At 31.2% G+C, this 12246-nt stretch overlaps 1 protein-coding gene across 4 annotated transcripts in view; it reads right to left on the bottom strand.

Moving 5' to 3' along the window:
* Positions 1-12246, bottom strand: part of LOC106465299 (von Willebrand factor A domain-containing protein 8-like) — a 116896-nt gene that overhangs the window by 27934 nt on the left and 76716 nt on the right. For all 4 annotated transcript variants that reach the window (XM_022393168.1, XM_013925504.2, XM_022393167.1 and 1 more), the window contains 3 exons: positions 11043-11168; positions 8072-8276; positions 5362-5506 (listed from right to left, as the gene is read on the bottom strand). In XM_022393168.1, coding sequence (XP_022248876.1) covers positions 5362-5506; positions 8072-8276; positions 11043-11168 — 476 coding nt within the window. The remainder of the gene's footprint in view (positions 1-5361; positions 5507-8071; positions 8277-11042; positions 11169-12246) is intronic.

The raw sequence follows: 12246 nt of genomic DNA, 5'->3' as shown, positions 1-12246 counted from the left end.
CATTATACATTTATATATATTTATTATTTTTATTATATTGACCTTTCAGCCACGCCCGGCTAACAATACAGAAGTTACAAAGATGCAGCGCACGTGCACTCATGTTATCATATCCAATAATATAAAACTGACCTTTGGTCTCTACAAAGTGACCTGTCTTTGTTGTATTTTAGTGGACTAGTATTTTGTAAAATACAGTCACATTTCAATTATTATACATTATATATGTGTATAGATTATTACTATTTACAAATAAGTTCTTAAACTTATTTTTCTTAAAAAATAGAACAGTAAATAAAGCTTCTAGTTCTGACCTTTGCATTCATTTGCTGCTGCCATAGGTTGCTAAGCCTTACCAACTTTTGCATATGGAGGATGTGAAACGAAATACTTTTTTTAGTTTTTATATATACATTTGAATAACCAAAAAATCATAAATGACTATATCAATATCATAGAACTCAATTATAATTTATAAATTTTCGTAATAAGGTTGTATTTGGGTCTAAAAAAATATGAAATTTCAAGCAGACTAAAGACTCAACTTACCTCTATGCCATCTTATATCGAAAGAAAGATATAAAGACTATATATTTGAAATTGGCTGAGAAAGCCACTAGGTGACATTCTGAGCTTTTGATTGGTTATTCACAAGTCATATATAGAAGTAAGTGTATAGAAGGAACTGTTTCTTAAAATTGAAAGAGGTGAGCCAGACCACTGCATTTGATTCAGTAATGAGAAATATCTCGGCAAAACGAAAAGATAGGAGGTTCTTATTTTATATTCTAGCTTGTCAATATTGGTAATTTGAGTTCCTAATTCATAAAAAACTATAGAATTTGTATTTTGAGATCACAAACATTCAACATACCACGTGACACACAAAAATCAATGTTTAGGTGTGTTTTTTTAATATTTACTTTTAAATTAAGAAATTAAATAATGTATAATACTAAAATTTGAATTATAATATACAGTTAGATACCAAACTTATTGACATTAATTCATGAAATAGTAGTTCAATGAAATTTTGAATATGAGTCAACAAATGCAATGACATGGCCTTTGACCCATCCGGAGAGGGTTAATTGCATGTCTAACATTTACACATATAGTTTATTTTTAATGTTTTATTTTCGTTTCCTATCCTTTAGCATTGTTATTGTTTATTGCTACACACATCAATAAGGCATCCCCGGCCAATATCATGGTATCGAGGGCAGAGGAACTTTAGCCATTCAGAGAATATGGTAGCACATGCATATGAAGCACTTGAGGCATTTTATTAACATTACAAATGCTTCTAGGAGAGAAAATTTAATTTTCTCTGTATGCTGTACATCCCTGTCAGTTAAGCAAGGATATGCACATCACCGAGCATATAACAGAAGCTTTGCAAAGGTTTTTTGTCCAAATAAGGAAATGTTTATATTAAATTAACATATACAAGTCAACTGAGTCAAGTTTACAAATTGCAACATCAGGCGGTTCTTCTTAGACGTATAAACATCAACGATCATAGCAGGCTACAGAAAAGTTTATGTTAACTTCAAGCAGTGATTTAGCAAATTTAAGCCAATTACACAAAGGACCTACTTGTGGACTGGGTATGCAATGCTACTTGATAAATCAAAATAACACCTGGAAATGCATATAAAACATCATATTCTTGGGTTCAAAATCAGGTCTCCCTAGCATTTCTTGAGGCCAGATAAACCTACACCATTTCTCCTTGGCAGTAGTCAAACCTATGTCAGATTAAGCAAAAGAATGGCAGTCCTCCAGTCAATCCAGAACCTTCAACACACGAACTCTTTGTAAGTATTCAATACTATCCTCTCTAGTCTAACAATGTATAATGGATCATGTAGATTTATTGAAGAAGAAAGATATTTTAAAAGTTCTAAACAGGATGACTAAACTAAATCAATCTGAACTACATCTGAATGCTTTTAATGTAATAGCTTACTGGATAATTTGTTAAATATAGTGTCCGACTTAATGACTTTTATAGAAGGTTTAATGAATGAACAGTTACATGCCCAGAACAAGGAATTTGATGTAGAACTTTTCTGGAATGATTTTGGAGTTACTGATGTGGAAGAATTTGGAACATGTGTGAATAAAGTCTTCATGTTGTTTGTATTAGCAGTCTTTGAGTGAGTTTCTTTGTTCCATACATAAGTGTCCTTAAGTTAGTGGCCTGTGTACACACGTAACTACACATGCAACTGTCTTCCTGAATTATTAAATAAATTCTTTGTAAGTTGTGAAAAGTAGATCCCAACGACTAACCCTTTTGGGCTCAACTGTTAAACATATTACACTAACACTTGTTAACTGAGGAAGTATTATGTTATATAAAAATAATTATTAAATCTTTCAAATATGCATCTTAAAACATAAGTAACACATAATTAAGTAAAACATAAAACAAAAACCTAAATACAATTCAACTGTCTATCTAACTAACATATTTCTGTATGGAATTCTTCATGCCAATTTTAAAATAGCTATTGGAAAATTATATTTTAAAATGTTCTCTTTCTATTGGTTATAAACATCTAAATCAACTAAGTATAATTGGCTGAGAAATCACAATTCCATGTGTAGAAAGTGGACGTGGCATCTGTCAAGAGTTCTAAGAAATTTATTTCTCTTTTCTCTGAATGTGCCCCAAGGAACTTGAAAGAAGAATGTGTACACGGAGAAATTAACTTAGTTTCTATCTATACATGAAAGTTTAGTGTATATGAAGAATTAATCTATTTACAGAGATGAAAAGTAAAGCGTTTGTGAAAGTAAGTAACACACGAGAACAAAAACTGAAGATTAAGAATTTTTCTTTTAGGTTTCTTTTGAAATAAATGAATTAAAACTGAAATAATACGAAACTTTAGACTACATTGTAAATTTTAATGCCAATTTCACTGGTATACAATGATCATAAGACTGCTTAATTAAATTTTGAACGTAACTAAGTAAAATCGTAAACTCTCATGACATGTGCAGAAAGGGGACCTGTAGGCTTAGGATTAAGGAATAATTAACTATGACTAAACAATACCCACTAAATGTACATGTTAAGGAGTAATGAATGATGAAAACATTACTTTCTAAAAGACATACAGAGTAAGGAACTATGACTAAACAGTATATTCTGTATGTTATATCTGAAGAAGAAATGAACCAGAACTAAACATTAACATCTAAATGTATATATTAAGAAAAGTGACTATTTCTAAACATCAACTTTGTGAATATGGAAAGGATCAATGAAATATGACCAAACAAGATATTCTAAGTGGGACAGGGTAAGGAGGAATTAACTACATCTAAACATTATCTCCTATGTGTACAAGGAAATGAGTAATGAACTATATCAAAACAATATCTTCTATGTACAATGTCAAGGAATAAGAACTGGAACAAAATATTAACAAGAACATGTACATGGCAAGGAATAATTAACCAAGACCAAGCATTATCTTCCACGTGTATATGTGAACAAGTAATGAACAAGAACTAAACATTATCTTCTAGATATACAAGTTAAAGAATAAGGAACTAGAAATGAACATTAACAGTTATGTATAAATGACAAGGTAGTACATGTGAAGAAGTAATGAACTAGATGTAAACATTATCTTCTATGTGGACACATTAGGGAGTAATAAACCAGAACGAAATATCAATGACTATGTGTTAGATTTGAAAGAACAACTAGCTGTAACAAAACATTAATGTCCATGTTGACATAATATGGTATAATTAAGTATGACTAATCATCAATATTTATGTGTACATGTGAAGGAGAAACATACTATGACTAAACATAATATACTATGTGGTATATGTTAAGGAGTAAGTAACTATGATTAAACATTATAGTCTATATAGTACAAATTAAGGAGTAACGAATTAGTTCTGAACTATATATTATATGTGGACATGTTAAGCAGTAATAAATGATGTCTAAACATTGAGTCCTAAACAATACCTTCTGTGTTACCTGGTAAGGCAGGAAGGACAAGGCATAAAAGAGTGGAAGCATATTCAGACCTGAAGAAAATGCTGGGTGCGGCACCAACAAGTCGGGAGAAGAAAAACACAACGAGTACAAGGCATACATAAGGCAGGAAAGGTTAAGAGATATTCAGTAGGTAGAGAAGTATTGGGTGGAAAAAGTTGCTCCATTTCATCCTCAGCTTCAAAATCTGTGAATGGAAGTGTGTAACAGAGATGGAAGAAGAGGGTCCAGGCAGCAACGTGGACCCCACCACACATTGTACAATATTATGTTACTCGTCTTCTAACTGTATTTGGTATTTTTCAACCCGAGCCACACTTTTCACAATATATGATGACAGTCAAAATCTGAACAGACAAAAAATTTTCTAAGTTGTTGGTAACTGTGAGTGATATTTGTACTCACATCAGGAGAAAAAGAATTAATGTGATTCTGTGAATTTATATTGAAAGGTTGATAATATACAAAGTAAAGTTGTTGAAGTAAATCAAGTCAACTAGTCTCAGCAAAAATAAACATTTCTCAACACGACTGGGTCGGATAAAAGAATATAGAGGGAGCATCTGCACAAGGAGGTGTGTCAAACTCCTACTGGTGGAGGGTTTTGCTTCATGATACATCATCATGCAGTTGTGCAAATTCATGTGTTTCATGTGAATTGCAGGTGGGAGTTTCTCAAGACTGGTGGCATGTAAATCTCTAAAGCAGAACAGCACAACTACATGACAAAAATAGCTGTTCAGTGTTGAGTGTTGGAAAGCCAGATTTTAGATTAAGATTTGGCAGTTTGAATACTATACATTTTTTAAAGGTTTGGCAATCTCAACAGCATCAATAAGGTACTATCTGCCATTTCTATCTACAAGTCAGGTTGTGGCTTAGGCTTTGTGGTTTGCTGTTATAGAACACTGCTATCTACAAGTCAGATTTTGGTTTAGGCTTGGTGGTTTACCATTGTATAACATTGCTATCTAAAAGTAAGTAAAAGCAAGGTTCTTACTTAAAACTTTAGATGATTCATGCTTCAATACTTATTTATATCTACATCATTGGATAGTACTAGGTCACTTTTGTTCTTTACAAAACTAATCTTATTCATTGATACAGTAACTTCTGTTATTAAGTACTTCTCATAATTAAAGTTCAAGTAAAAACAACTTTGGTACAACACCCTTATGTAATTCATCAACCTGGTAAATATAAACTTTGACATTAGTCAAACCAATTCTTTCATTTACTGTAACTTGAAAATATAATTCACAACCAGTGTTTGTTGTGCACTCATGTTGTAATTATAATTAAAAGGATTTTTGACTCATTCATTTTACCTTCTTCTTTCACAGAAAGAGGCACCAGTTCAGGTTGACGAATACGAATGAGCTGCTCACCAGATGACAAAGACCATACCCTTGAATCTCCAGTATTGTTTACTTCCCCAATTTCTCGAGGATACGTGTGGATTTGTATTAAGTCCTACAAAAAGATTAATGATAGTATATCAAATGTATCTCAGCAGTTATTCATAATTCTATTTAAATAATAGAATTAATCAACTAAATGTGGCATCTATTATATCATTAACTACTTGGAAAGTCTTCCTGTTATTGATTGTGAATTTATGTATGTGTGTGTGCATATCAACATAAGTTAATTATTCATATACTCATAATAACAACCTGAAGATTTATTATGGAATAAAATTTAGAACAGTTATGTTTATTGCCAATAAGTTGACAAATTCAGCAATATAAAATCATCAAAAACAAATAGTTTGAACTCTGTATAAATGGATATGTACAAAGATGAAGAAAATATGGTTTAAATGAAACAATGTGTGAAAAGTCTTAAAGGCTTGAGATGTTCCCTTGCAGTTTCATGCAACCTTTTAAATGTTAGATAGGTAAGCATTAAATGGTGGGAACACAAAAACTGAAACATTATTAAATTGTTCAATTGCTTTATTAAGCTTGCATCTGCAGCTTTAATATGTATCCTTGACCTTAGGGTCATCTTGAAACTTATGCACAACTAGTCTATAACAGACATGAATTTCAGAGAAATTATTCAAAAAATGGTTTAACCTTTCAGTAATTACGATAATAAATTTGGCAATAAAGAAGTAATATAATTATAATGATTTTTAATATGTTCTTGTCTATCAACCTCTAAAGTTATGGTAACATTATTAAGCAAAACTAGAATCATGCTAATGACTTCAAGAAGAATCAAAAAGTATAGGTTAAACTGACACTGATAACAACTACTTAGTCTTCAGGTTCACAAACAAAACTGGCATCTATAGCAGCTAATTATAACCTTCAAGCTCATGAACAAAGTAATATCTATAGCAGCTAATTATAACCTTCAAGATCATGAACAAAGTAACATCTAGAGCAGTTCATTATCACTGTTAGATTCATGAACAATGCTAACATCTATAACAGTTAATTATAATTTTAAAGTTCACAACTATACTATCATCTGTAATAGTTCATTATAACCTTCTGATTGATGAACATATTAAAATCTATAGCAGTTAATTATAACCCTTATGTTCATGAACAAATTAGCTTGTAGCAGCTAATTATAACTATTGGTCTTATAAGCACAATAATACTTACAAACCTATTTATAGGTACAAGAACAAACTAATATCTACAGTAGATAATCATAATCTTTAGATTTATTACTAAACTAATATCTACAGCAGCATACTGAAACCTTTAGGTTTGTTAACATACTAATATCCACAACAGCTAATCATAACCTTCAGTTTCAATATCTACAACAACATACTGAAAGCTTTATGTTCGTGAATATATATCTATAACAGCTAATCATAGCTTTCAGTTACATGACTAAACTAATATCTATGGCAACACATTGTAACTTTACAGTTTTTAAATGCAATAATACCTACAGCAGCTAATTATAACCTTAAGAACCAAGAAAAAATAGTCTCTACAGCAGCTAATTAAAGCCTTAAGAGCCAAGAAAAAAATAGTCTCTGTACCAGCTAATTATAACACTTAGTTTTAAGAACAAACTAACATCTACAACAACTAATTATAGCATTTGGTTCATGAAATAAATACAGAAATTAAACTAAAGACTGCAATCACTTTTATGAACTACGTACTGTATTAGTTTTAAGAATTGTTTAATGTATGACAAGTGAAAATAATGTCATCCCAGAAGCATACAGAGAAAAGTTCTGCTATAAAAAACAATTAAGTAATGTATGTTGCAAGTGAGCTGGTAGTGTACTAAAATATATTCCACTTTTCTACAATCATTTCAAAATATGAACAATTGCAAAATGTTAAAATAACTATTTCAATATAATGACCATGTGAAAATGCAATTGTAAGCCATTTCATTTACCAGTAAATGATTCTCGAATGTTTGTATGTGGCTTTATTCTAACTTTGGAATGAGTGGTGTGATACATTTTTTTTATAATTCTAAATATGCTTTGAGAGAGTAAAGCTTGGGAAACAGTAAATTAAAGAATACAATTAGTTTACTGACCACTTTAATGGATGACAGATAGATATATATATAGATACATAATACCATCCTGGAAGTACAAAGAAGACTAGCTAAAGATTACAATCAGTTTTATGGATCACTTATTGTATAACAACTATAAGTAATGCCATCCTAGAGCAGGAAACAAAATCTAACTAAACACTGCAATTAGTTTGTTTATGACAACTACACACAATGCCCCCTAGAAGTATGTTAACATATTCTTGATTAAAGAATAACATATGATTAATAAATAGTTTAGCCAATGAGAATATTCACTTTCAAGATAGAAATACTGTCTACATAAAAGTGATCTTTCTCTAATGGAAAATTTTACATACAGTACTAGATTACTTCATCAGATTATTAAATATTACCTTTTAGTTTCCTCAGTAACAATAAAAAAGTCCTAAATGTATTAATTCTATATTTGACTTTCTGATTCAAGAGTTTTATTTATAGAATTTTTTTCTTTTAATTACTTTCTCACATGACAATTTTACTAACTTTTTGATCCAACAGGCCTAATGCCACTCCAGCAAAATCTTGGCTGGTTGCCAAGACATGTTGAGACTCTGGATTGTCACTCAGTGGTTTAAATAACTGATTCCCTCCAATAATCCCATCAATTTGGCCAGGATATCCTGATAATGAACTCTCCACTAGTTTTTGAAGAGTCCATTGATCTACGACCTGATATTCTAGCAGATATCTATCCAAGTAAATATACAACTTACACATTAAAACTATTATTAAAAGACATGCTGATAATATATACAACAAAATTAACAGCTGTAACAATGAATGAACAATCTTACAAGTGTAATTAAACTACTTTATTATCAATGCATGTTAATAGACTTGGCACCAAAACATAGTTTATACTTCAAGTTTTTATATTATCTAAGTTTTAAACATTTAAACAAATTCTCAATCTGCATCTTTGAGTCACAAGATATGGTGGCATTCTCATTTAGGTTATTTCTCTCCCCTTAAGGGCTTCAGATTGTTCAACCAATTAGAAATACATATTATAGATATTGACAAGTCAGAATATAAAAGTTCAACATTCTATCTTCTTGATATACTAAGATATCAATATATTTGTTCCATTCACATTGACATACACCTCTGATGTCCTCTGTCCTTTAAGAAATGTCTATAATTGGCTCTGACATTGCTCTTGGACATGTTTATAACCAATAGAAAAATATAAATTATATAAATCAGATGATTCTCTGGTTTGTTTTAGCAGTCAAAGCCAATAGTCCACAGGGAAACTATGATGTGTTTAGACTAAAGACATGTTTCCAAACAATAATGAAATTTTTTAACCCTTTTATAGATTAGTTAGAAAGCCAGGTAAATTATAGTAGTTTTGGGACATTCTGTTCTAGTGCCTAATATATTTTTTGTGGTTTAGAGTGCATACCTAAAAGAGCAGTTGTATTAAGTGGCCTAAAACTGTTAGGATAGATAACTGTCATTGTCTATTACAATCTGCAATCATTCTAGAAATAAAAAGATGTACTTCTGATTTTATTTCACATCTTTCAATTTTTCAAAAACTGTACATTAAGAGCTCTGTACTAATTTACATCCTGATTACATGCATGTTCTGAATATTCTGTTTATGTATCATTTTAAATATAAAGCAAAGAGATATTTGTAACACATTTAAATTACCAATCTCCACTTTACTAAAAAAAAGTAAAATGGGGGGGGGGTGAGTCAGAAAACAATTACTGGTAACTCAGACAATGTTTCCATATCCTTTGCCCATATGTTATTCATTCGGCTGGTCAGTACCTATCAAAATACCAAGATGGACAACACAAAAACTTCAGGCAGCACAGGAAAATCCCAATTACTACATGGATTTCCTGGATGCACTTGACTCTGATAGCTTAGAGGATAGTGATGGTGAATTTAGTGGCTTTAGTTTAGTTAAAGATGTAGAGGAACATAGATGAGAGGAAGAAGAACATGCTTCATCAAGTACCAGCGACAATGAAGCCACGCATAGCAAACAAAAGCATAGGCATTGGGAGAATAAGGCTGCTTCACCACACGATATGTGGACTACAGTTACAGTTATTATGCCTCCTACACAGAATACTGGTGGCAACAAGCTTCAAAAAATAAAACCTGTGCTTGACCATCTTCATAGAAAATTAGAAGAAAAAATTCATGCCATTTCAAAATCTATGCATTGATGAGTGTCATGTTGTTGAAAGGAAGACTAGACTTCAAGCAGTACATTTCATGAAAATCTTTGTATTTTATGATGTAGAAAGTCACTACGTGCATGATTTTATAATCAATACAGGAAAAGATATTGAAATAGATCATGATACAGAACTGATCTGGTGGTAAAAACATTCATGTCAGGTTATGTTAGTAAAGTACATATACTGTATGTCAATAACTGGTATACTAGCCCAACACTGTTCTGCTATTTACATGAACAAAATAGTGGTGCATGTAGAACAGTGTAGGCAAATTGGAAATTTATGCCAGCACTACTGAATGTAAAGAGTGGTGAAGCAGTGTCACGGCACTGCAATAATATTTTACGTGTACAATGGCAAGACTACCTCATTGTGCACATACTTTCCACTGTTCATCAAGACATTATGGTAGACAGTGAGAAGCACAGTGGTGACATAGTGAAAATGCCTGCTTGTGTCATGGAGAACAATCAGAAAATAAGAATTGTAGATAAGCGTGAAATGCTCATAAGCTGTATCAAGTGTGTAAGAAAGAGTACAAAGGTTGTACATCAAACTTTTCTTTTCACATGCTTGACATATCAGTGCTAAACATTTTTAATATGTACCTAGTGAAACTGAAAAAAAAAAACCAAACTGCATGATTTCAGTGAGGCAATTATTCACCAACTGAATGACAAATATTACAGGGCCAGTGCATTATCAAGCCGTCATGTAGGTACACATCAATCACATTTGGTGGAAAGATACTTTCCTGAACCTATCCCAACCATGGAAGGTAAGCTAAGAGCACAACATAGGTGTCATATTTGCTCCCACACTACTCAAGGGCAGAAAAATTTCAAAAACATACTGCATGTGTAAAGGCTGTAATGTTCCTCTGTACATACACTCACGTTTCCAGGCGTACCATACACAAAGAGACTACTAAAAATACGTACTAAATAGTGCATACTGAAAGGTGTATACATTATGATGTAAAGAGGAATACGTCATATGGCTATCAGAGTCACAGCCCAAACATTTATTCATTTGGAAAACTCACAACACATATATGTAGAGTTTTACTATATTGTTATATATATTATTCGTTTCAGAAAAAATAAATCTTTTTCGAATGGTAAGACAAAAACTTAATAGACATTTTTTATTTATTTATTGAAAAATGCCACACTGGGGGTACACTTAACATTCAGAGCAGCCACAGTCAATGGGTTAAGGACAAGAATATTTCAATCAAATTTTACCTGTTTTTCTCCTGTGATGACAGAAGAAAGGCATTCTTATTTATTGCATGAACAGAGTGTACCTTAAATGGAAGTTCAACAGTCCAAGTAAACTTTGAGTCAAGTTCCATGATATCAATTTTGGTTCTGTAACAAAAATATAACATTAAAGTTTGGGTTCTAAGTTTCAAAATATTTTATCTTAGAAATTTCCAGTGTCATATTGTTAACATAGAAATATCAAGAAAACTAGTTCATTTGAAAAGTTTGTAATATTCTAATTCTATTTTTTTCATTTTTATACAAAACATCACATTAATTTGATTTGTATTTTTTCTTGGAGGGATGTAAATTTTCTTCATATTTAGGGTAAGTAACCATATTAATCCTATCGACCTCGATACCCTTTATTGTGCATGACACAAGGTTTTACATTACAAATTGTATTAAACTACTTTTTGTTTATGTTATACCAATTAGAATAGCATAAAATCTTAGCTAATAATCAATATTTTAATAGTATACAAGTTTTAATTTCTTAATTCTACATGGCAATATTTAAAAAAGTATTGAATTTCCATTAGTGTGATCCACGTGACACATTTTGTCTTTGCATGTCATCATCCCTATCTTATCTCTCACCCATCGAAAAAGTATGAAATTAAACGTAAAACACTCCCTACAAAATCGTTATTGCTCAAACAAACCCTAATTTTTAGAGCCTTCAATTTTGTTTGGTTACAGAGTTATCAAATAGAAAATCAGACCCCTCCTGTCACATCCTCTCTTTCACAATTCGTTGATAGTTCTCTCTTACATTTCATTATACATAACTATAACCAATAGAAAGTCAAGGTTTTCATCTATCAAATGACATATTGTATAACATATTAATCGACAATTTCACTCAGAGTACCAACATCATTGGGAAAGTTAACAACAAGCTTGAATGAATTTATTACGGCTCTTGTCGCATAGTTAAAAAGCCAGAAAAATTTTGAGAGGTAAGTGAATTTGTCTACTTTTTGCAAGTTATTAGTCTATATTCTTTGGTGCAATATTTAATCAAATAAAAATTATTAAGTACATTACTATCTATAGTATAAAAAATTAGGGTTAACTCTCTTCGAAAGCTGACAACAAGAAAAAAAAGATTAGGTAAGTAATTTATTTCTTGTTTTTCATATTTATTCTTTATTTATTATTGTAAGAGTAACTAAAATCG

Source organism: Limulus polyphemus, unplaced genomic scaffold (assembly GCF_000517525.1).
Source record: "Limulus polyphemus unplaced genomic scaffold, Limulus_polyphemus-2.1.2 Scaffold1899, whole genome shotgun sequence".
NCBI classification, from domain to species: Eukaryota; Metazoa; Arthropoda; class Merostomata; order Xiphosura; family Limulidae; genus Limulus; species Limulus polyphemus.
This window is presented reverse-complemented; position numbering and strand designations above follow the sequence as displayed.